Source organism: Pseudorca crassidens, chromosome 13, assembly GCF_039906515.1.
Source record: "Pseudorca crassidens isolate mPseCra1 chromosome 13, mPseCra1.hap1, whole genome shotgun sequence".
Classification (NCBI taxonomy): Eukaryota; Metazoa; Chordata; class Mammalia; order Artiodactyla; family Delphinidae; genus Pseudorca; species Pseudorca crassidens.
The window spans coordinates 68,330,637-68,356,901 of NC_090308.1; the positions used below are offsets into that span (position 1 = coordinate 68,330,637).

Genomic DNA, 26,265 nt, shown 5'->3' on the forward strand with positions numbered 1-26,265 from the left:
CAATTGGAATGGATAAACTGACCAATCAGAATAATCACCACGTGTAAACAGCTGGTACAGGTGCACTGGTGCACACCTGCTGATTACGAGCCCTGGCTGAATGAATGACATCTTAGATGGCTGTTTCCCAAAACATGTTCCTTAAATCACTAACTTAGTGGGATATACCTAAGTATTAACATTAAAAAAATTTTTTTTAATGTTCACGGTCATTTAAGTCTGAAAAATTCCCATTTTAACAGTTAACATCTTTTCTGTACAGCAGAACCTCTCAGTCTTCAATACGCGGATGTACACTGGATTCGTTAAGGGAAGCTACAGCACGCAGTTTAGAAAACGGCTTTCATCACTGCCATCACCTTCCCACCCACTGCTAGCACACTACACTAAACATCTTGAAAAAGGCTGCCTTACCGCTGCACTTCTTGACACCTCTCACATTCATCAGTCTCTTTCTCAACTCCAGTAACATTCTTTTTTCTGGCGCCCATCAATTTTTTCACGGACTACTTCAAGTCTCCCTGCTCTTAACCTCCAACTTATCCAACCAATCCTCTATACAGTGCCAATTATCTTTCTAAAATCGGTACCTGATCAAACGGTTCAACTGAAATGCATTCAGTAACCACTTGAAGAACAAAACACGATAAAGACTAAATGTGGCAAATAAGAACCTTCACGACCTGGCCCATCAGCCTCCTCAGCTTCAGCTTCTCCAACTCCCTATCTTTCCACACAGACCACCTGCAATACTGCAAACGCACTATGCCACTTCTTATCTCCTGCCTAGAATTCCCCTTTCCCCTCTGAGCAGCCGCCGACCACTCATTGATCTTCCAAGACCCATCTTTCTAGAAACACTCATAACCACCTACCTCTTTTTCCCTGAAAAACAGAGCATTCTCTCGATGTCTCTAGCTTTCATGTACTTTTATCTTAATAACTATAGCAACTGTTTGCTTACCTGATGATCAAAATTTGCCTTTGTAAAACTCTGTCCAGCCATTTAAAATAATTAATTATGCTGAATTTAACATTGCTGAAAATTTCTCAAACTGTTACATTTCACTTAATGATGTATTCTGAATAACATGTTCTGATCTGTAAGATTCAAATTCTCTGAATTTAGAAGAGAGAAAAAAATCCATTTTTCAAATGATGAAAACTTAGGCAACTTTACACTGTTGGAAGAAAATATCTCAAAGACAAGAGATTGAGGAAAATTATACCATGAAAAATATATACTTTTTGATACTTTTTTAATACTTAGGCATTACATTCTGTATCAAATTTTACCAACATGCTGTTGTTCTATAAATTCATTATTTTATACCATAATTTGATTTTTCTGTTCCATGCTAAAAAGCCCACTATTCCATAATTACTTTTAGCATACAGTACCTGGAATATAAAAAAAATTAACTCAATGTTGGCAAACTGCCCGCCCCACCCCACCCCCAACATGTAGGAGAACAATTACAGAAGTTCTAGTGGTTAATTTTCTTAAGCTAATGAGCAAAAGAAAAGCCCCAGTACACTGGCATTTTCCCTTAACAGGCTCATCACTACATTCATCAGAAATAAACCTACTTACTGCTGTACTATACAGGGCAGTTTGCCAAATGCCTACCTTTTAAGATCTAGGTCAACTTCTAAGAAAACTGTACGGAAACATTCAGTTGTTAACAAAAATTTAATATTAAAATGACTCAAAGTTATTATTAATTTAGAAAAAAACATGTATTAATCACCCATAAGAACAACTTTTATTTTAATAAATAACAGTGGGCTTACCAAAGGATAGGGATTTTAATGTGTCAAGTTTTATGCATATTGGTAATAAACCTTAAGGAGGTGAAACCAACTATTCAATATAACCCATTCGGCCCTAAAAATAAAACTATAATACTTTAATAATAAAACTTAAAAAAATATTTTCCAAAAGAAAATAATTCACTCCTTGACCATGCTTATTTATTCAGAGTACCAGCAATTTCAGTTAATGTTAAGTGCTTCATTTTTCCTGCAAGTCTGATGTTGCACAGGGAATATACACAATTTCATATCACAATATCATCAATATCTCAGGCTAATAATATTGTGAACGCAACTGGTTTATAACAAAGTCAAAAATCAATGCTACTATTTATGGCAAACAGAAACAAAAGTAAATTTGAAAGGATGTTTTCTTTTGTTTCCAGTACTGATTTTAATTGGAATTCAAAGGAAGGTAATAAACTCTCGTGAAATAACCTCTATCTCTGGCCGTAAATCCACAGTATAAATATGGTGAATAAAGCTAATCTATAAGAGCTAACTATATACTGAATAACCAAAATAATCAATTGTAACAACTAATACTGCTCTGGAAGACCCACCTAATGAAAAAAGTATCATTAGATATGGTGGGAAAATACAGACAAATCTGTACAATCTAACATCTATAAACAGTAAAATCAAAACATCCAACTTCCTTATAGAAAGTGTTTCATCTATGTAATTATAAATGTTTAAGGACTCTTGCATTTTATAAACACAAGATGGGCTCACTTTGATGATACCAATTTTTAGATTTATAAAAATGTTTAAAAAAATCTTTCCACAAAAGTTTATACAGTTTAAAGCTATACACCAATCTATAAATCTCAGAAAATGGGGGAAAAAAACCGAACAAATAAAACCCAAAAACCTTTATAAGATCACATGTATAAAACAAGAAATGAAATGTGATTTTATTTAAGGCAATACTGGGCTACTTCACAAATCACCACCTCAAATATTTACACTGCTCCACACTACTAGTTTCTATCACATTCACAAAGGATTTTTTTTTTAAATACCAAATGTTTAAAATCTTTGATGTAGTAAATTCTTTATTCACATTTCCATTATATTTCATGGAATCATAGTAACTATATCCAATTAGAAGCACTGAAAAGAAAACTGCAGCTATAGGAAATTGCTAAAGAATCTGCTTTAATTTCACATGAGTACCACCCAAAAAATCCTGGAGGGTAAATTTACAAAGCAGAGCAAGGTGTTGATATAACGTGCCTACTTTGTGAAAAGTAATTTTTTGAGATAGTCTTGTAAATAAATGTTTTATGTAAAAATCAATGAACTATGGCAGAGTTTCTAGTTTTAGTTAAAAAAATTCTTAATTTAAAACAATAAAAGAACAGTTTTAAAAACTTGATCACTTAGTTAAAAATTAAAATTCCAAATATAAATGTGTCATTTAATAGTTTAGACTTACACACTGCTGGTGGCAGCAAATGATTTACAATAATAAATATATACAAAAAAGGTATCTACAGAGTACTGTTACACATGAGCAGTGACCCGGTGAAACATATCAATCACACAGATAATTCAGTTTAGTTCATGGAAAGGGCAACTGGCTGATAGAAATTTGAGGTTTAGCTCGACTATTTACAGTAACTGAAATATTGATTCTGTTCCTCAAGTCCCATAGGGATAAAAAAAAGTTTTACATGACAAATGTCATGTTCATTTTTTTTCCTTTTCTTTTTTTTCTCTTTTGGCCAGGTTAATTCATGTCAGCAACAACAAAAGAAAAAGAAAAAGGTTACACAATTCTAGCATGCTTGATGGCTTCCTATTTAAAATAAAACTGTAAATAATGTATTAATAGCACATGAGTTATCAGTTCTGCCCTCTCCCCGTGGCTTTGCCCATACTGATTTCTTTCATAACAGACACGTCTGGATCATTTGAATGCACTTCAAGTTTTTTCAGACTGACGGTAGGTTTCATTTCCTGAAGTTGCTTTAAGACAAGCTCAGTGCAATTTTTAAGAGTCTTGTCTAAAACAATTTTTACATTATCACTGCACTGAAGCTGTGATGGATTGGCAAACTGTACAAAGGTTTCACTTTCTTTACAAGAACATATATGATTTCCACTAGTCACAGCAGTCTTGTCAACATTTTTTCTTGCATTTGAATGGGATCCTTTTTTATTCCCACTATTTGGATGGTCTTTGTCAGTATTTTTCTTCTGCTTCACTGCAGACTCCTCAAGAAACTTCAGAAATGATACTTCGAATCCCATTGGTTTAAATGAGCTCCAGTCAAAAGAGGCAGGATGCTCCTCAGTGGTTTGTATTGCAACAGCGGTTTCTTCTTCCTTGTGCATACTACTGAACTCAACTGCCGGTGCTGGTTCGGCTTTTTCAACTTTCCTCTTTTTATTTTGGGAGACATTTTTTTCTTTATTAACTCTCTTCAAATTACTTGCTTTTTGTTTTTCTGACTGGCAGGGGTTATCTTCCTGAAAGTCTTTACTAACATTTGAAGAGGTCTGAGCTTGGGTCTCCACACTTGTGTTGTCTTCATTTATTAATTTGGTAATAAATAATTCTGTTAGCTCATCCACTTCATCTTTTTCATTTTTTTCAACTTCCTTCTGTGGAACTACAGTTGTTCTTGAGTTATCACTGCTCTCTGATATACCCGTGTCAGAATCTTTCACATCACTCTTTTCAACTTCTTGCTCAGAAGTTTCCTTTAATTGTGAGTTGCAACACCGTTTGAAGACAATGAGGAGATTGCGGTGTTGTGATGTAAATGCCTTAGATAATTTATGGCATTTATAATGTCTAATTATATTGCTTTCGCTTGTAACAACTGACGTACACCCCTTTATCATACATGGATACTGGGTGACAAATCTGCTCGTACACTCAGATAAGGCATCATTTCTAGCCTTTATAGAATATACATGCTTCCCACGTTTCAGAGAATAAGGCTTATTTTCTTCAATCTGCACAATCTTTGCAGTCTTGTTTTCCAAATTATTTTTTTTCTTTCGTTTGGTCTTAGGCATTTTGGTTCCTTCCCTTCCAGATCTGTATTTTGTCCCCCGGTGTTTAGACTTTGTCTTTTCTTGGTTTGCCTTGCTTGATATGTTTTCCTGACCAGGTGTTAATCTTCTTGGCCGAATCAGATGAGCTTTATGTTTGTCATTATGCTTATTAAAAATGTGTCGGAGGAGATTGGACCGGGTTGCATATATTCGGTCACAGCCTTCACAGTCACACTTGTATATGCCATCTTCCTCAGTTTTACTTCCCCTTGCCCCAATTCCATGATCTGCCTCAAGATGAACAACATAGTTCAAATATGTGGTAAATGAAGATTTACACTCTGACTGATCACATGGAAATTTCCCAACATCCACCGAAGCAGTCATACTTTCAATTTCCTCAGGAGACATCTCGTGAAGTTTCATGTAGTGTTGTATTAGGCCAGTAATTGCTTGGAAAATTCGAGAGCAGTCACTCACCTGACATCGAAATTCTTTCACAGTCTGTTTAGTTTCAATTTCTTCACTGTCTTTACCAGCTTCGCTTTCCTCTTCAACCTCTGCAGAAAATGCAGGTAGATCTGATTTGTGTACAGCCTGGTAATGCAGAATTAAGTTTTGCTGTATTGTAAAGGCAGCAAAGCAACCCTGATGAACACATCGATAAGGTCTGTAGGGACTGTATCTTGTGGGAAACTCAAGAGATTGAGAAACTGGCTTCTTGCGTTTTCTCTCCTCCTTTTCTTTTTTATGTCTCCTAACTTTCCGTCCTTTGGTTTGTACATTTGTGAGAGAATTTGTATTACATTGTTCTGAAGTAACGGTCATCACTTGTGAAGAACTTTCTGTTTTATCAGGACTTTTTTTTTCTAGAAGTTGTTTTTCTGGGATCACTGCTATATTACTGAGGGTATTTTCCTTCATTGTACCCAATTCTAAAGCAGGCTGGAATTCCCTTTTATTTTCCTCTGTCATAGCTAGCTGTCTTTTTACTTGTGTAATTCGTGGGGCTGACGAATTTTCACTCTGAGATTTTCTTCCATAAGGCCTTTTTATTTTTAACTTTACCATTTCTTCTGTTGTAAAATGATGTACTAACTGACAGTGTGCCCGGAGATTCGAATTTCTCGTAAATGTCTTTGTACATGTAGGTACTACACATTTAAATGGAGCAAATTTCAACTGATTCTTCTTAATTTCAAGAATCATCTCTGGAGTGTACTGATGAATTTTACCGTAGTGCTTAAACAGTGCATCTTTTGTCATAGCACTGTAATTACAGCCTTGGTTTTGACACACAAAGGGTTTATTAACTCTGTCATTAAACTGAATGTTGCTTATCATTTCAGAAACTGGCTGAACAAGTGTGACATTTGGAATTGGTTTAACAGGAGTGGGAGTCAGTGTCACTGACGTATTTATCAGTACACACTGGGGTGCTGGAGAGGACAGGTCGTTTTCTAATTTTAATTTCTGTAAGCCTTCTAAAATCTCCTGTACTTGATCCTCCTTATGTAATATTTCAGGCTGAGGAATGTTACTTTTTGTCGGCATGACACCTATGAAGGAAGAAAACTGAGAAGAATCGGATAATTTGTTATTTTGTACAGTGTTTACTGAAGGAAGCTGAATGTTATAATTTATTTGAGCATTCTGTGATGTTTCACCAATACCCTGAGATCCACTTTTTACCTCAAGTATTTGAGAATTCATAGCACTTTTAATAATTTCAAGAGTTTTTTCAAAGTTTTGTATAACATTGTCTTCAGAAATCTGCAAATCAGAATTTATTGAAGGTGCGCATGAATTCAAAGCCATCATTTGGGAATCACCATTTTCAGTTTTTAATGTTAAGGGAGCTAACACTGTATGGGACTCAAGACTGGTTTTAAAGTTTTCTTTCACATCAGTTATAAACAACTGATTGTCAACATTATTTAACTTCTGTGTTAGATTTTCCACCAAACCCTGAGGTTCACAATTAGGAATTACAGTTGAATGAAGGTTAGTAGTGGGTATCTCAATCCTCTTTGCTATAAGTCCCATTGCCGTTAGGTCACTTGTTACCAAGTTTTGGGGAGCATTAGGGGCAATTAGTGGAGGAGCAACTTTCTTTCTTCTCTTAGAAGCACTGTTTCCCTTTTTATTTAAATGACTAGACCTTGTGTTCTGAGGACCACTTATAACGGAAACTCGTGAACTGTTACTGATAAAATTTTGTGATGGCCCACTAGAATTAGGGAATGAACTAGAGCACAGACCATTTTCAACAGTCTTCAGTAGTAAGTCATTTGCTGGAAAAACAGGCAAACTGTTGCATTCCTCAATGGAGGAAGTTTTGGAGTTTGGTGTCCTAGTCTGGTCTGTCAGCAGGGGGTTTGCATGGCATACAGTCTGCAGCAGGGGTGGCACAGGTGGATTTGGCATCACTGTTGCATTTACTGGTGCTGGGTCTGAGACACAACCTGGGGTAACATGAGAGAGCACATCGGCACCCTCAAATGTACTGGGAATGCCGGCAGTTTCCAAAGCCTGTTTAATAATTTCGCTTCCCTCTTGACTAACACTTGTATTAAAGTTAGTCACACCACTCCGAGGAAATGTATTTGGTAAAAATGCTGAGGAGCGATTTTCAGCAGCAAGAAGTTGCAGGAATGATGGATCTTTAAAACATGCTCCTGGACTGAAGGTAGACTGCTGCGGCTGCTGCGAGTTTACTGCATTTGTGGAGAGAATCATGCTGGCAAGAAGAGAAGGCTGCCCGTTACTCTGCAGAAGTTCTTGAGCAATTTCTGCCCCATCCAGTGGTTTACAGTAAGATCGCTTAGACAAGTGTCCACCCAGAGATCTGGGGTTAGTGAAAGCCCTGTAACACCTGCTGCAGATAAATTTCCCGTCTCTGATAATTGCCGGCCACTTAGCCCTTTTGTTGTGCTTGGGTTTTCTTTCCTTCCCATTTGGGCCCTGCCCACGGTCTTTTTTCACTTTTTCCAGTGCAGACTGTTGGGCACTGGTGCCACTGAAGTCATTTCCAACACTGACTTGTGAAGGAAAAATTGCATTCTCACCATTACCTCCCTTTAGAAAAGAGGAATTAGTGTTCCCTTCGATCTGTGAGGAAAAATGGTTTGTATTATTTTCCAGCTGGGAAAAAACAGAATTAGTCCCACTATCTGCTGGTGAAGGGAAGAGAGACATTGAACTACTTTCTGCAGGTAACGGAAGGAAAGGATCTGAGCCACTGTCGATATTCAAAGGCAGAACTGTTTTGGTTAGATCTTCCATTTGTGCTGGCAAGGTAGTACTAGATAAATTTTCCATTTGGGAACATAACATACCACCACCTTGTTCATTTTTATCCTGAGAAGGTATATTTGGATTTATGACACTTTCCACTGAGGGCAAGAGTGGAGCTGACACATTTGCTAAATGAGCTGGGAAAATGGAAGGTGAGACATGCTGCAACTGATTAGAACAAGTAGGATTCCCATTGGCTTTGGTCTGTGGTGTAAAAAATGCATTATTAGAGCTGCTCACCTGTGATGGCAAAAAATAAACAAACTTTCCATTATTTGGTGTATTTAAGTTGTTAGCTTTCTGACCCCTTTTGCTTTTGCGTTGCATTTTGAATGCTGCATACTGGTCAGGGTGTGCTGTCTTCATGTGTTTCCCAATACTCTGTGAAGAGTTATAGGTTCGAGTACATCCCTCAACCTGGCAACTGAATTTCTGAACTGGTGCTTTTGGAGGCACTGATGGAGTTCCTAAAGAATTACTGAGGTTGGGCTGTGGTGGAACAAATGTGATACTTTCTAATGTCTTCAGAGGTAAATTATAAAGATTGGACGATGTTTTAACATTACCTCCACATTCAAACTTGGCAGTTGGTAAATTGTTTTGAAATCCTGCCTGATTTTGCACAGAAAAGGTCATCAGGTTGTTCACTTGTCTTTCTAAGTTTTGTGGAGTAAGGTCATCTATTTTGAGGGCTTCCGAATCTACTAAAGAATTCTGAGTAATCTGGGCTTCATTAAAACAAGCCTGTTCTTTTCTCTCTTGGAAACCTGTATGACACAAATCATTACAAGGATCTTCAACTGGTGTATGTAAGTTTGTGACCAGTGATTCACCAGTGCCTTGCACAGCTGAGTTTTCTTGCTTTCCAAAGTTATCCTCGATCCCCTGATTGAGGGATACCTTAATAGACACAGCTACCTCACTGGCCTGAAGCAGAGGAACAGGGGCAGGGTTTTCCAAACCATTTGGCAATGGTCCATCAGCTTGCTTGAGCTCTGAAGCAGAAATCTGGTCTTGTTTGGTCACAGGTGATTCTGCCTTGCTTTTATCCCAAGCACCACTTCTATCTGCTGGGAAGGTGTTTTCCATGTTATTTTCTGAAGGAAGCACAGATCCTTCTTTCTTAGTGTTCCCTTCTGCGTTCTGATTCACTCTGGAAGGCTGAACAGAATCTCCACAAGAATTAAGTTGGTCTTCAGGAGGCAGCACTTTTTCAGGAGTACTGTGATCATCCAGATGCTTTTCTAGTTCACTCTGAGAACGATAAACTTTACCACAACCTGTGAACTTACAAGTATAGGTATTATAATGTTGTGCTTCATGATCATATAGTAAATAAGCTTCTGAAAAAATTCTGCCACATTTAGGAAACATGCACTTTGCTCTAAAGACTTGATGTTCCTTTCGGTGGGTTAAGAGCTCTGCGTAACTATTAAAACCGGCCTTACATTTCATTTGTATACAGATATATGGTTTACTGCCACAGTGCATTTGTAAGTGATCATTGAGATGAGTAACACTTACAAAATGCCGTCTACAGTACTGGCAAATAACTTTTTTGCTTTGCATTTCAAGAAAGCGCTTGGCATCTTCATTATCCTTATGTCCCTTTACATGAGCAATTAAATTTTTAAAGTACTTAAAGCCCTTTTTACAAAAAGTTACAGGGCAATTGAATTCATTAACAGGTACTGGTTTCTGGACTGGGATCACCTCTGGCTCATAAGATTTGTCTTTGTCATCAGTTTCATCATCTGAACCATCATTATCATTAAACACTATGAAGTCTGTTGAGTAGAGACTATTCTTCTTGATAGGCCGCTGTTCCTGCTTGGCCACAGCATTAGTCTTCTGATTCTCGTTGGTAGTTGTGATCTTAGGAGGCCTTCCCAACCTCCTTAATGGTTTCATAGCTGCTAGTCTCTCTTTACTAGATTGTTTAACATGCAATGTGACATGAGGGACGAAAGTTTCTTTAGAATTAAAGTTCTTTGCACATATGGGGCAACTGTAAATCCCATCTTTGTAATGTTTTTGAGCATGTCGTACTATTCGATGACCAAGGAATTCTTTGTCACATAGCACACAATACTGCATGTAGGCTTGCCAGTTCCTGAACCTAGCAGATATAAATCCCCTCTCTCTTAATTGTTTTATCTCTCTCTTTTTCTGCTTTTCATCACAAATGTCTCTAAGAAGGCCAGAATTAGCACCAATTCCACCATTCATGGAAGTTTCTTTACTCTCTTCCTGATAGTCTGCTACTTTCTCATAAACCTCACTGTCATTTAGTTCATCTATTGAAGACACAATGGATGCTTCTTCTCCCATTAATGCAAGACATTGTCGTTTTAAGGTTTTCCAATCCCAGAATTCTGGATCAAAGGGCCACTGAGTTTTCAATACAAGTAAGAGCTCACAGCGTAGAGAATTTGGTATTGGAAGATTCTCTTCATCATATTTCTGGTCTGGTTGGTTATACAACATTTCCACGGCATAATATGCATCTACCGTAGGCTCAATAAGAAATTCACTCAGTTGACAAGCACGTTTAACTTCCAGATCATCAGGCAACAAGCATGAAATGGTCTTGCAAATAGATATTTTCACTTCAGTATTTTCTGTAGGTTCCAGGCGAAGAGCTTTTACACATAGTTCTATACAAGTGGCAAGTCCAGCCCCTTCAGTCTGTGAAAAAGCAAGTAAGAAATGTTATCTTAATTTACACTCATCAACAGATTTGTGAATTTAGTAATTTTAAAACTGATGTTTGCTTTTCTCAAATTTTGCAATAGCCAATATATGCAGATACCCCCTTCCAAAGCATTGTAGCTGTGTGTGTGTGTGTGTGTGTGTCTATATGTGTAATGAGCTGTAGAGAATAGCAGAAAAAGCATAAACGTTGGGAGCTAAGGCATGAGTATAAAATCATCTAACGGCTAGGCAAACTTGGACATTATTTAACTTCTCTGACCTTTCATATCACAATATAAAAGAGAGATGAAAACAACACAAACTTCATGAAACTGCTGTGAGCATTAATAGATATTGTGTATCTAAAGTAGTTGGTATAGTTTAGTATTATGTCTGGCACACATTAAGTGATCAATAAATGTCATTAACTTTATCACAAATTTCATTTCCTAAGTTTATATTTACAATCCTTCTGAAACAAAACCCTTAGTCCAATTACAAAACTGAGAATGTCCCCATAATTCCTAACTCGTTAGTAATGAAAGGAGATTTTCACATTTAAGAGAATAAAGTTATCTGTTCCTTAATATTGGGAGTTCTAGTTCTATCATAAATTTGAATGCCAAATCAGCTACCTCATGGTTGGACCATCTTTTTTTTTTTTTTAAGATTATTTTTGATGTGGACCATTTTTAAAGTCTTTATTGAATTTGTTACAATATTTCTTCTGTTTTGTGTTTTGGTTTTTTGGCTGTGAGGCATGTGGGATCTTAGCTCCCTGACCAGGGATCGAACCCACGCCCCCTGCACTGGAAGGCGAAGTCTTAACCACTGGACCACCAGGGAAGTTCCTGGACCATCTTAAGAATTAGGAGTAGCAGGAGACACAATAAACTTTTTTCCTTTTGAATTAGCATCTTGAACTATTATTATAATATAGCAGTAATAAAGGTAAGACTCATGTGAAAGATACATGTAATGAAGAGATAAAAATGGGTTTTACAAGGCTAAAAGAGAACAAATATATGAAAAATAAGCCAGTCACAAGATGTGGTCACATTCATGGGAATGAAATATGTGTGACATAAGATCAAAGGGCAAGAAAGTCAAAAAAGGTCCAAGAAAGCTGAGAGGATCTGTATTTTTACAGGTTAAGAAGGAAATAAAATATTTTACTAAAACAGAAGCTTAGATTTGTGGGCCAAAAGGAAAGTGAGTGAAAGAGGCTGAGATGCTAACGGCCATCTTAATGTTATAAATACATTTGAAACCTTAAGAAACAAGGCTAACAAAACAAACTATGTCAAAATTTTTATTCTTCTGAGTTTTCATCTTTGTGTGTGTCTGACTGAAAATTAAGTTTATAGGTAATATTCAGATCATAAACTGGTTATGTAACAACTGTTTTTTTTTAAGAGTTGAGTTTGAATTCACAATTTCCCATAAGTACAATGTGATTAAACAAGTAATTAGCCCATAAAAACCTACTTAATAATATCAGTTAATAAAAGTACTGATAGCACCAGCTTGAATTTATGAGTCACAGGAGCAGAAACCTAAGTGAGATCCATTCAGAGAAGGAATAGAGACTCATCCCCCTCTCTAGCACTGGCACACAGCAGGCAATCTTCTGAAAAATGCAAGGTTTTATCTTTGGTGTCTCCCTTTTCTATTCCTTTCCTCTGGCTGCCCAGTATCCTTGACCCAAAGCTACCCAAGGCTTACATGCTGATATTCCTTCCCCATTAACATCCCATTCAGCCCTTCCCTATCCACCCACAGCATCATGGCTTACCCTGCTTTAAAATTCTTAAATGGTTATTACCCATGTCTTTCAGAATTAAATATAAACTGCTTAGCATGGAATGAATACAAAAGGGCCCTCACAGTCTGACCTATGCCTCATCTGGTCTAGCCTCATGTTTTATCTTTTCCCTATCCAAACAGCCTACACTCCAGGCAATGTGAACTGTAGTTCCCCAACTACGCCATTCTCTCATGTCTTGATACAACTTGTGATATTGTAATATACTGCTAAGAAATATATATTTTGGTCTCCCCCCGCCCCCAGTTCCCACATGGCTCCTAAAACCTTTGTAATTTCCTAAGTAATAACAGCTATTGGGGCATCTTTTGTTCCCAGCTTTTGAAATAGGTGAAATGAGTGTTTTTTGGTTATTTATAATAAGGCTTTTTCGATCACACTGGAGTTTATTAATGAGATGATTTCTGAAAGCCCCTAGATAACCACAGGCTGGGGGCTGTCAGGGGAACCAACCTGTGATCAGAGGGTTGAAACTTTCAGTCCCCCTCCCCTCCCTCCAAGGAGGAGAGAGAGGATGGAGGCTGAATCTATTACCAATGGCCAAAGAAGCCTCCATAAAAGCCCATAAAGAAGTCGGTGCAGAGGCTACCCTGGTGGCGCAGTGGTTGAGAGTCCGCCTGCCGATGCAGGGGATGCGGGTTCGTGCCCCGGTCCGGGAAGATCCCACATGCCGCGGAGCAGCTGGGCCCGTGAGCCATGGCTGCTGAGCCTGCGCGTCCGGAGCCTGTGCTCCGCAACAGGAAAGGCCACAACAGTGACAGGCCCGCGTACCGCAAAAAACAAAACAACAAAACAAAAACAAACAAACAAACAAAAAAGAACTTGGTTCAGGGAGCTTCTGGGTTTGTGAACAAGTAGAGGTGGGGGAGAGTAGCTCACTCTCTCCCCCATACCTTGCCCTGTACATCTCTACCATCTGGCTTTTCCTGAGTTGAATCCTTTCAAAATACACCAGTAATATAGCTGGTAAACTGTCTTCCTGAGTTCTTGTGAGCCACTCTAGTAAATTAATGAAATCTGACCAGAAAGTTGTGGAAACCTCTGATTTATAGCCAGTTGGTCAGAAGCACAGGTGACACCCTGGATTCAAGACTGGTAGCCGATGTTGGGGGAGGAGGGCAGTCTTATAAGACTGAGCCCTTAACCTACGGATTCTATGCTATCTCTAGGTGAACAGTGTCAGAATTGAGTTAAATTGTACGACACCCAGCTGGGGTCTGGAGAATCAGAGGATTACCTGGTATGGAAAAAATCTCCACACACTTGGTCATCAGGAAGTATTCAGTGAGTAGTGAATAGAGGAGAAAACAGTATTTTCTTTACACTACCTTTCATTCTTTTTCTGTTACTAGGAACACTCTCCCTCTCCAGCTTTGTTTGGCCATCACTATCTGAGAGTCTAAACAGACCAGTGGGTTAGAGGGCCCTCTTCTTTTATTCAATCAGCACCTACTTTACACCAGGCACTATGCTCAGCAATGTGCTCTCCCTCTCAGGAGTCTTGATATCCCTCTATATTTGAAAGACCCATATTACACTGCAACTGTTAGTGTGTCTCCATCAACAGATATGAGATCCTTAAGGGCAGGGCTATATTTTTCAACACTCGGACTTCAGGGGTCTAGGAAAAAGCATAAATAAAATGATGAACCAAGCTATCTGCTCCATTTCCTTTGCAAATCTCAAATAGAGTTTAAGAAGGAAACAATTATTTTAGGTAATATGTGAGCAGCTGGGCAATAATTTTCAACAACTCCTGGAGTTTTGGGGAGAAAAGGGGGGGCACCAGTTAACCCAAATCATCAACCTTGAGGCTAAATTTCATCATGTAAAAAAATGAGGAGTTACACTAGAACGCAGTCACTACAACATAACTTTAAGGTCTCTTTCATAGTCCTAAAACAATAATCATCTATGATTCTACTTTTAAGATAAAACCTCTGTTTGGTCAGATTTCAGAAAATAAAAACAAAGGGAGACATTTTATGCAATGGGAAGCAAGATTTTGGGGCAGAGCAATTACCACACTGCACATTATCCTGCTCCCCTGGACAACTTTCCCAAGCTATTCACACTTTAAGTGCTTTTTTATGTGCTTTACTTCTGAGCCCAAAGTCTCTCTAGAAAAGCACTACTCAACAGAACTGTCTGCAGTGATGGACATGTTCTTTATCTGTGCTGTTCAGTATGGTAGCCACTAGTCACATGGAGCTACTGAGCACCTACAATGTGGCTACTGTAACTGAAGAACGGAATTTTATATTTTACTTAGATTAACTAGCCATAAGTGTCTGATGGCCACCATAATGGACAGTGTAGCTCTTGTCCAAGATTTTTCCTCCCTCTCCAACAAGGTGTCCTTGTGAGCAGGATGTAAGGTTGAGGGAGGAGAGTCCCTGTTACCTAATCTCCTCAATTCCACGGATTAAGAAATGAAATCCAAAGTGGTTAAGGTTACCAGGTGGTCAACAAGTCAAGATTTATACCCAGTTTGTCTGGCTTCTAGTTTCAAGTTCCATCTACTTTGCCATGCTGCTCTTTAAGTTAGATATAAAGTAGTGGCACAACCTATATTTTAAAATTACATAGAAACTTATTGTTAAGTTTATTTTTTAACTGCAGCGCTACGACATATAAAATGAAAAAGTAGGATGAGTTAAGGTTGATAAAAACTGGAAAGCAGAAGGACTCAGTCCTGTTCTTTACTTCTGAAAATGAAGAGAAATTATTTCAGGAGAAGAATAGCGAAGATACATATAAGATTTACTGACCAGCTATAGATCTTAAAAGATATTTTTTAAAAAGAATAAGAATGTCTTTTGGTTTCTACTTTTAAAACCAAAATTATACATTAATTAAAAATACTTCTTATCATATTACATCCCGGTTTTCAAGGATTCCTAAGACCTGTCTGGCAAACCATTCCATGCAGTGCTAGCAACTTTGGAAAGTGACTTCCGTGTACATTTAAAGGGGAAACCAAATGCATCCTACAAGGGTTACTATAAGAAAAATTAATTTTGTAAAAGTTGGATTCTGATTTTTGCTAATAGATAAATGGAAACACTTACGCAATCTCTGCTCATCACTTCCCTTTTGAATTGTGTCTAATCTACTGTTTAATCCAACTATTAAGTGTTTTCATTTCTACGACTATGTTTTTGTATTTCTAAAAGTTCTTTTGACTCTTTTTAAAATCTGCTTGGTCATTTTTATAGGACCTCTCATACTTCAATCCCTTATTTTATATCTTTAAATATATGTATTTTATAATTTATCCGATAACTGTATTATTTAAAGTATTAGGCAAATAATTCTATCATTCTTTCTGTCTACTGAAATTCATTCATGTCAGACTGTTTCATATGTTTAATAGAGCTTGATGGTTAACTTATTTATGTCTTTAAATATATGTAATTTATCGTTTTTATCCTTGTATGTTTAACGCTATTGTTAGTTCTCTCTGCTAAAATTCCCTCATGGCAGACTGTTCTCTGTTTTGTAAATCTTGATGGTGAACCCATCTTAAGAAGGGTTTTATCTAAGAATCCTGTACTGAAGGTATGTCCCTCCAAAGCAGTTCTTCATTTGCTTCTGCCAGGGATCCCAGGCATTACCAGCCCAGGACTCCATCCTTACCTTCTTAAATACTACTTATGTAAGGGAGCAAAATCTGTCACCACCAAATGTGTCTCTTTGACCTGAGGATTATGTTAGGCTGATTACTTTTAAGAAACAGAAGACTAAGGAAGTTCTTCCTGTTACCCGCCACCCCTACTTGTTACTGCCTAAAAGAATTTAGACAGAGGGCCTGTTCTGGAATAGAGCTGTCACCAGAGATCTCTGCAAAGAATATGGGCTAGGGGTGGTGGGGAGAAACTCTGCAGGGCCTGGAGATCAGAGTCCACCGTGTCTGATAGTCTCTGCATGGCCCGGCACACCATTGGTTTACCAAACACTGCTTTTCCATCTTCATGTGAATTGCCTTCCTCCCCTCTGAAGCCCTAAACCACTACACCCAACATCCTCTTGTCTTTAGCTGAAGATGGTATTTAAGGTGAGAGTTTCGGCCATTTTGACGAGTTACTCAGTTTTCCTGGGTCTCTCCCATGTATACATGTTATTAAACTTTTGCCTGATCTTCTCTTGTTAATCTGTCCTCTGTCAGTTTAATTCTTAGATCAGCCAACATAACTAAGAAGAAAAGGGAGAGGAAAAGGTCTTCCTCCCTGACACTCACCTGGTGTGGGGATTCCTGGTTATACGGCAGGGTAAATGTGGACCCCAAATCGTGTGAGGGCAGACCTATGGTTACAATTTATTAGGGAAAACATTTCCCTCCTCTGACCCACAGTCCAGTCGGACATGCACATGGTTCCCTATCATCACCTGTGTTACACAGTATAATATTTTTCTAGTCCACTTTTCAATGAAATCATAGTATTTCAAAAGTTGGTGGAGGGAAGGAGGGGAACACAGAATTCAGTTCTAAATCCCCAACTTGAAAGGGCCCAAGCTCCCATCTCTTGTCTTATCCCTGTGTGGATATAAAAACTCAAACCCCTTAGTAACATACCCCAATCCTCACCAGGGTAGGAGAACCCTAGCATCAGCTCAAATTTCTACTCCAGTTTTTAGGTTTCTCTTCTTTTTGAGCCTAGGGATTTCCCCAATATTCTTGCAATCTCAGCTGCTATACATTAAGAACAATGTTTGTTTTATTTTATCAAGTATTTTTGGGTCTTTTGTAGAAGAAGGATTTTTAGATACCGTAATCTGCCAGACTGCTAGCAAAGGAAGCTATCTCTATATTTCTCTTTACACTTTCTAAATTTCTATAGAGCCAATTATCAAAATAGTATAACACCTAGCAGTAAAAATTGTGGAATGATAAAATGCAAGTATTATGTATATTGCTTTTCTCCAGGCTAAGAGCAAGCCCCTGGCTCTCATTTGCATTTTTAAGTTTCTCTGTATCAAGTATCATCAAGGACTAATAAGAAAATCAATGTTCAAAGCACTAAATGAAATAAACAAAAATCACTGGAAGAGGTGCCAAAATAATAAAGTCTTTTATTAAAGGTAATTTATATATTTGAAATTAAGATAAGATACCTTGATCGTTCTTACCTCTGAATTAATAACTTTAATCAGGAAGAAAATGTGATATACCGTCTTGGTTAACAAAGAAAGTTGACGACATCTTTCTAGGTACACTTGTATAGATGGTTCTACTCTTTGCTGTAATTTACTCCAAAAGAGAGTGAGTTCCCTTAAAAAAAAAAAAAAGTAAAAAAGTAAGCTGGAGCTATCACGTAAAATCATGAACATGTCAGGCTCGTAATTACATGTGAAATTAAAACTGGTTACAGATTCCAATTCTATATGTGGAATGAGGTTTAAAAGAAAAAAATCTCAATTTCTAAAGACTTATTATAAATAAAAATCAAGATATGACTTATTTTACTGATTAAGATTTCTGAATCTCAGAGAAGCACTCACTACCTTTTACTAGGAAAGCATCTGACATTTAAACAAGTTATACAAATGGTAACTTTGGGCCACATCTGAACTTTAAAGTAATAAGAAAGTGCAAAATGTGTGTGTATATATAAAAAGCTTCAATGGCATAATGATTTTTAAAAAGCATTTAATTTTTATCTTCTAACTTAAATTTAAATTATTAGATAATGTTAAGAATCAAGGATGACACAGAACCCAGAAGAAAATAACTAATCTGTGCCACAGCAGCGAAAAAATAAAAGAAACTTTGAAAAATAAACTTTGAAATTTATTTCAAATGCAATTACACTGTATTTTCTTAGAAAGTAATCCTACTGAACTGATGAATTTTCCTCCCTTTTACCTATTGTCCTATTTCTCTTCTGTCCTCCATAGTTAACTTCCACAAAAATCTTCTTCCTGGCTTCAACTTCCCCTCTCAAGTATTCTCCTCCATACAGGCCTTTCCTATTAGTTCCTCAGATTCCACTCCTAGCAACTGTGCCCTTTTCACCATCCACCTGAATAACTTGCTCATTTACTGGATTTTAACCTTCATATTGAGGACTTCAAAAATCTGTCTCTCCAGTCTTGACCACTTTCACCTTTCTAGTTCTTTATAAGACCTCCCCACTTTGATCTCTTTTGAAACCTGAAACTCAATATATGAAAAAGATGATTAACATTCTTTCCAGTTCACCCTTCTTCTAATTTAATGCATCATTATCACTGATCCTATCTATCAGCCTCTGCTTTTTACTATCCTCAAGACTGTTATCTTCAACATTTCTCTCACCCCACCCCACATCCACAGGAACACGTCGTAACTTCCCAGCTGGACTATTTACTGGCTTTCTAGTTGATTTTCCTATCTCAGCTCAATTCCCTGTATGGCCACTTCCTACCCCCAACTCGCCCTCATTGTTCAGGCTCCAATCCATTCTCAACTGTTAGTCTTAAACAGTGTTTCTTGAACATAAACTTCTATTTTGCCCCCTTCTACTAAGGGCTTTTAATAGACTGCTTTTGCTTTTCATATAAAACCCAGACTTTGATGCCTTTTGTAAACCAATATAACACATTAATTTCTTAGTCATCATTAATATTTGTTATATAGAAAACCTACTTGTCCTCAATAAATACATGTTATTTATTCTCCCTTCAGAATCCTTCTACCAGCCTTTTATATCAATCTTCTCTGTATTGCATATACAATTTTTCCTTCATAACTGAGCTCAACTGTTCAGAAAACCTTTACAATTATAAACTTTAGTCTTTTTCATTATACAACCATTTATTTAGCTTGCCTGTTCTATATTCACTTATATGACGTGTGTCACTTGGTAAATATCCTTAAATATCAGAACGTTGTAAACTAAATTTTCTTTTGTTTTTCCACAATACCAACACAACACTGAAGACTAATAATGCTGTCGACTGACCAGATAAATTGTCAGTTTTAACTAACACTAACTTAAGACAGTTGATCTTAAGTTTTTTGAGTTAACTGAAGTCATCATCTCTGTTAGCTGTATCCTCCCAAAGGATTATATATAACAGGTTTGCCCACTAGGAAATGTACCATGAAGTTAGTGAAGTAGAATGATACCTCACAGAAATGAACTATATTTCTACACATAAATGACTAGCAGCTAGTTATGTAGTAAAAAAGTCTGCAATATGCAGAGCAAAAATATACACATTAAATCAGAGGTTGATTACATAATCTGAAAAAATTTTTATTGTGGCATTAGACATAAGCCCTTCTTTCATCTTCCAACATTTAAAAATTAATCATAATTGATCACTGCTGGTATACTAAGGAGTTGTGTGGTCCTTAATATAAAGTTTTTAAAGTTATAATATGAACTACTTGATAATCAGTTTGCACAGCATATAATATCTGAAAATAAGCTTTTTGTCTTTGTAACACTAAAAAGATTTTAAAAAATATGTTCTTAAGCTATCTGCACAACCTATCCTGTAATCTTATTGAACAAACTTCTCCTTTCAAAATAAAATCAACTCACCAAGCACAGTACATATCTCCTTGTTGAAGCTGACGTGATAAAAATGCAGTACATAAGACAAGAGCATTTTTTTCATCACCCTCAGATTCTAAGTTACAGATCATTTCTAGGGCATCTTTGCAATCAACTTCTGAAATCTACAGGGAAAGGATATAGAAATATGCCATAAAATGGTTTTATGTTAGAATATACAGTAATATACTTTATAATTTTTATTAGATATTTACAGATCATTTTCATCAGTAAAATCTCATTAACTCATACACTATCAATTCACAGTTTGTCATGACTAGCCTGCTGTTTAAAGAAATAATCTTTCTTCAAGTCAGAGAACCAATGATTTTCAAGACCTTTATAAGCATTCATTTACATGTAAATAACTAATGCTAATTATAAGCAACCTCTACCCATTAAATCAGGTCTATAATACTGAAAAAGAAAAGCTGCTACTTGTATTTCTTCCCCTTTATCCAGTAATTTAAAAAGCATTAGAATCAGCAAAAAGACAGAAATGTCTACTGGATATAGACTAGAAAAACAAAGTGTCTATTTATTGGAGGGAAACAAGTATAGTATGAAACATTTTATGTAGCTATACCACTTTTAAATGAAGCTCACCTCAGTTTTCTATAAATCTCCATTATTTTTCTTTTCACATAAATTCATTCCATCTCAAAGCTTGTCAACAGTCATGCATGCATAAGTATAACCTAGATGAAGGCAACTTGCTTCATTTAATTATGCACTTACATCTAATGCTTATTTTTTAAAAATTAAAATTTATAACCTCATTACAATGATTTACTACATAAAACAGAATTTACCTATGATCTCTACAAGTATTTGCTGTAAGATAAGGATTTGACAAACAGCATACAGTCACAAATCACTGGTGTTCCACAGAATTAGAAAGATTAATTCCAACATGGTACAACTGACAAATGGCAAAAATAATTGAAGATTAATACAGACCACTAGCACCCATGTACCACAGAGGTAACTATACACCTCCCTGTTGACCTTCTATGTCTCATTACTTTTTGAGTACGGGAAAAGTGTGTGTGTGTATGTGTAAAATGTAACATGTTTAGGATTAAACAAGTGTCTGAATGGGAATGAGGGTAATCTTGAGGTTGATCTTTGGTAATGAGGATAACGATTGCATGGGGATAGATTCAGAGGTTCCATTTTATACATTACACTGAGCTAGAAAACACTAAGATAAGAAAAGACCCAACTCCAAGTCTATGTGTTTAACAACAATGATTTCTTAAAGGAAGTATGAAGTTAGTGTCAGAGTTATGACTGAAACCTAAGTCCTGGAACTCCCTGGCACAGTACTCTTTCCACTACTCCTCTGTCTGCCTCTTTCTTACAAATCTTTATCTCTAAGTGACCCTATGTAAACAAACACAAAAAGGGCTGAACAATATATATTTATATAATTAATATTTTCAAATATCTACAATAAGTTAAATGCATTGTTAGACATTTTATATATGTATGTTATTATTTAATCATAACTTTTCTACTAGGTAGGTATCATTAACATTTTATACATAAGATGTCAATAAACACAGTGAACAGCAGCTACTATTATTATTCATTTATTTGTGCCAGCTTCTTCAGAAATAGCATTGTTAATCAACATGATAGCTTGCCTGGTAAATACTATTTCTTTATAGAGATAAGGCTCAGAGAGGTTAAGTTACTTGCTCAAAGTTACCTGCTTAATTAGCAGAGTCAAGATTTCAACCCAGGTCTCGCTTCAAAGTCTGTGCTCTTTCTAGAATTCTACATGCACAAGCATACTGAGGGTCTTTCTTACTAAATATTGATTCTACATGTTCAGGTTTAACAAAAATTCTTACATCTTGAAAGTCTGATTTATTTTGAATCAAATATTTTTTTGTTGTTCTTCTAAAACCTAAGCCATTCTTATTGAATTTTCATATAATGCAAAATGTGTACATTATATATAAGGAAAGAAATTAATTTTCCCAATGATATTACTTACATTAGCTTATACTTAATAATTAAAAATATAGGGCTTCTCTGGTGGCACAGTGGTTGAGAGTCCGCCTGCCGATGCAGGGGACACGGGTTCGTGCCCCGGTACGGGAGGATCCCACATGCTGCGGAGCGGCTGGGCCCGTGAGCCATGGCCGCTGAGCCTGCGCGTCTGGAGCCTGTGCTCCGCAACGGGAGAGGCCACAACAGTGAGAGGCCCGCATAACGCAAAAAAATAATAATAATAAAAAATATATATATATATATTTATATATATTTGTATCTATGTAAGGTAGCCTCTATAAATTTATCCACATATATACAACATACCAACTGAAACATCTGCTATATTCAATAATACAGAAAACCTCACTTTTTATAGGTATACTAAGGAAACAATTTTACTATGTGCTATTTGATAGCCTTCATTCCCGATTTGCCACTAGGTGGCCCACTTGAAAAAAATAGGACACTAAAGAGAAAATGAAACCTAAACTAATAAATGGCTTAATTAAAATTGTGCAAGTGAAATACAGGTCAAATTTAGCCATCAATGAGCAAGAATTATTTTTTATAATCCAAGGCAGCATAAAGTAAGGATTACCAATATAAGAACTATTTATACATTACAGATAGCTATTTTGTATTGCTCTGAAAAATGAGTAAAAATCTAATACCAGAAAATTTAGAAATATGAATAAAAATTTTAAAGCCAATTAAAATGATCTGTTTGTTAAAGATATACTATGCTAAATCCCTTTGTAAAGCATAAAAATCATTTCAAAAATGTGAATGACTTCCATGTTTTAATATAGCTCTTTCTATAAGATATTCAAAAAGTATACAACACTTCATCAATATTTTACATACATTTACCAAGTATACTTTTAAAATGTATTAGCTTTAACATATTTTAGGAATAGTCTTTTGCTTATCAAAATGAAATTGCTTTCCATCTAGAAAGGGACTTAAATGGTAAACCTGTCACATTAAAATAATTAGCTACTGTTTGTTTTTGTTTTATACTCTCAGGGTAGCAAAATCTTAGGTTAGGGGCTTCTCTGGTGGCGCCGTGGTTGAGAGTCCGCCTGCTGATGCAGGGGACACGGGTTCGTGCCCTGGTCTGGGAAGATTGCACATGCCGCGGAGCGGCTGGGCCCGTGAGCCATGGCCGCTGAGCCTGTGTGTCCGGAGCCTGTGCTGTGCAACGGGAGAGGCCACAACAGTGAGAGGCCCGCGTACGGCAAAAAAAAAAAAAATCTTAGGCTAGATTTAAAAGACGAATAATCTATAGTGTTAGGAAAGGAAAAAACTTCATATACTGTTTATGGGAGTATACACTGGCATAATCTTTTTTTGGATGGTAGTATGGCCCTATTTATTAATTTAAGATGTGTAGGTTCTTTGATCCAGCAATTCCACTTACAGAAATTTACCCTACCAGTATACCCCCAAGAAGAATGAAAGGATGTATGGACAAGGCAACAATTTAAATGTCCCCTAGTTTGGCTAAGATATTATAAATCTATACTATGGAATTATGCAGCCATGAGAAAGAATGAGGTTGATCTATAAGAAATAATATGGAGGGGCTTCCCTGGTGGCACAGTGGTTGAGAGTCCACCTCCCGATGCAGGGGACACGGGTTCGTGCCCCGGTCCGGGAGGATCCCACATGCCGCGGAGCGGCTGGGCCCGTGAGCCATGGCCGCTGAGTCTGCGCATCTGGAGCCTGTGCTCCGCAACGAGAGATGCCACAACAGTGAGAAGCCCGAGTACCGCAAAAAAAAAAAAAAAAGAAAAGAAATGATATGGAAAGATGTCCAAACTAAGAGGAGGAAAAGTGACCAGCAGCCAGGGTATGTTTAAGTATGTTTAAAGTGTGTGTGTGTGTGTGTATGTAAAAGTATCAGAAATATCAAATTTCACACTTAATGATTAGTCAGAGGAGTATTAAATGTGGAAATAATGGTTAGAGAGACACAAGGTAGATTTTACTTTTTTAACACTATGTTTATTTTGACGACAAAACCAATAAATACTGGATATAAAATAAACAACGCTAGCTTCATTTTTACACCTACACCAAGAATTCAGGCCAAAATCCCTTCTAGAGAAGCCAGATAAACATTCATCTCAGTCCCATTCCTCTGCTACCTCTATCACACTGAAAGCGTCCTGAGAAATAGTCAATCCCTTGTCTACTGGCTCACTTGGACAAGGATTTCCTCAAAAGGACTATAGATCAGACCATGGCTGACTCTTTCCAATATCTATTCCTGCCTACTCTAAGGAATGGGTAAAGACCTCAAATGTTTACAAGAACCAGACAGGTAAAGTGAATGTTTGAAGCGGGTCATGTAGCATACCTCTTCTGAAGGGGGCAATGTCTGGGCAATTGTTCCAAAGTGATTACCTTTCCTTGGGACAGAAATAATAACTTACTCCACTTGGAACAATGAAGAACCAGTTTCTATATGTTTGTAATAGAAACATAAAAGAGTAATCAAACAATCTCTAAGCAAAAAGGGATTTTTAACAAGGAATGTGTAGACTTACACATATCCCATCCCGTTCTACACTATGTGATCTAGTTTTATTCCTGGGGTGGGAAAGAGACTTGAGCGAACTCTGCTTAAAGAACATGAAATATCTTAATTCCACCTGCTTAACAAGAGAAGGAAAAAATAATTTCGTATGACATCAGAGATACCCAGGGTCTTCAGAGAGAATTTTTCTGAGGCTCTCCCAGAGTAGGCTGGGCTGCTGGTACTTAACTCTGGATAATTAGACCAAAAGGGAATTTAAGTTCAGTATTGCAAGATTTTTTGATTATTCAAGACAGCTAGAAATAGAGATTTTTCCTGGAGATTACAAATTCACAGTCTTCAACTTCAAACAGGACTTTCAAAGTTAACCTAACCACCCTGTCTTTAGATAGATTCCTACTAGAAGTTATGCTTCTTTAGGGTAGGACCTATGCCTTACTTTTAAATTCCCTCAGTGTTTAGACAGCACACATCTCTTACTTAATAAAATCTGCTGAAGGAAGGATGGACGGATGGACAGATTGACTTAAGGGCTGGGACTGAACTGATAATGAAAACTTTAGTGGAGCTGAAAAATATCTAAAATGCAGCATCACAATAACTAATTTATTTAAAGACTAAAAAACAATGTTACACACATTTCAAAGGCTGTTATCCCAAGAAACTTGATACAGCTGCCAATGAACTTGTCTACAAAGTTATCCTGAACTAATAAGAAATTTTCTATCTTCTATTTAGCTCCTGTTATACAGCGATTAAAAAGCCATTACCTGAGACAAAAGAGAAATTATTGAAGAAAATAACAGCTAAGGTCTAAACTAATGATATCTCCCCTAACTAAGCTAGAGCCCTTGGCTCTACTCCACCCGGCCTAGAAATTACCTGGCATCACTCTCCCAGTATCCTCATTATCCTCAACATACACAACAGGCTTATTTCTAATCTCAGTCCAAGGCTATCATCTTCCTCTTTATTTTCTATTCTCAAGAAAAGTCAATCACCATTATAATTACAGCCTCTAACCTCATGTGGGCATTTAGCTTTCTGTCCGAGGTTATCCTTCTTCTGGACTCTGATTACAATCTCTCTCTGACTACTCAGGGGATCATGCATGCTCTGTTAACTGTCTTCTCTGTTGTTTATCTCAGCTTCTCTCTTTGTATATCCTAAAATCTGTCCCACAATCCCTTTGTTCTCCATTCTCTATCGCTCTGGAGTCGAAAGATATGTATATTAGAGATATAAGACACATATACATTAAATGTTCACACAACACTGTCCAATGTATTATAGTTTTATCTATACTCTTTATATACATATTCCCTGCTTTTTGATCAACAACTTTCAATTCTCCTACCCTGTCTCCAACTTCATTTTGGAATTATGAGTCCTCCAATTGCAAAATTCCCATTTGGATCATGATTCTACTTTTTGAATTCTGTAGTATAAAATACACAAATACATGAATACTATGCTTTATGCCAACTAGAAGTAAAAAAACACAAAACAGAATCACCTGTCTTACAAAGAAA

The 26,265-nt window shown here is 36.9% G+C and overlaps 1 protein-coding gene across 5 annotated transcripts in view; it reads right to left on the reverse strand.

Moving 5' to 3' along the window:
• Positions 1–1,242: 1,242 nt before the first annotated feature.
• ZNF292 (zinc finger protein 292) overlaps positions 1,243–26,265 on the reverse strand; it is an 89,035-nt gene continuing 64,012 nt past the window's right edge. For 3 of the 5 annotated variants that reach the window (XM_067702631.1, XM_067702632.1, XM_067702633.1), the window contains 3 exons: positions 20,176–20,312; positions 17,774–17,915; positions 1,243–10,812 (listed from right to left, as the gene is read on the reverse strand). In XM_067702631.1, the coding sequence (XP_067558732.1) occupies positions 3,667–10,812; positions 17,774–17,915; positions 20,176–20,312 (7,425 nt within the window). In that variant the 3' untranslated portion in view covers positions 1,243–3,666. Of the gene's footprint in view, positions 10,813–17,773; positions 17,916–20,175; positions 20,313–20,793; positions 20,876–26,090; positions 26,172–26,265 lie in introns of those variants that run through there. The other 2 variants (XM_067702634.1, XM_067702635.1) reach the window with 2 other exon arrangements.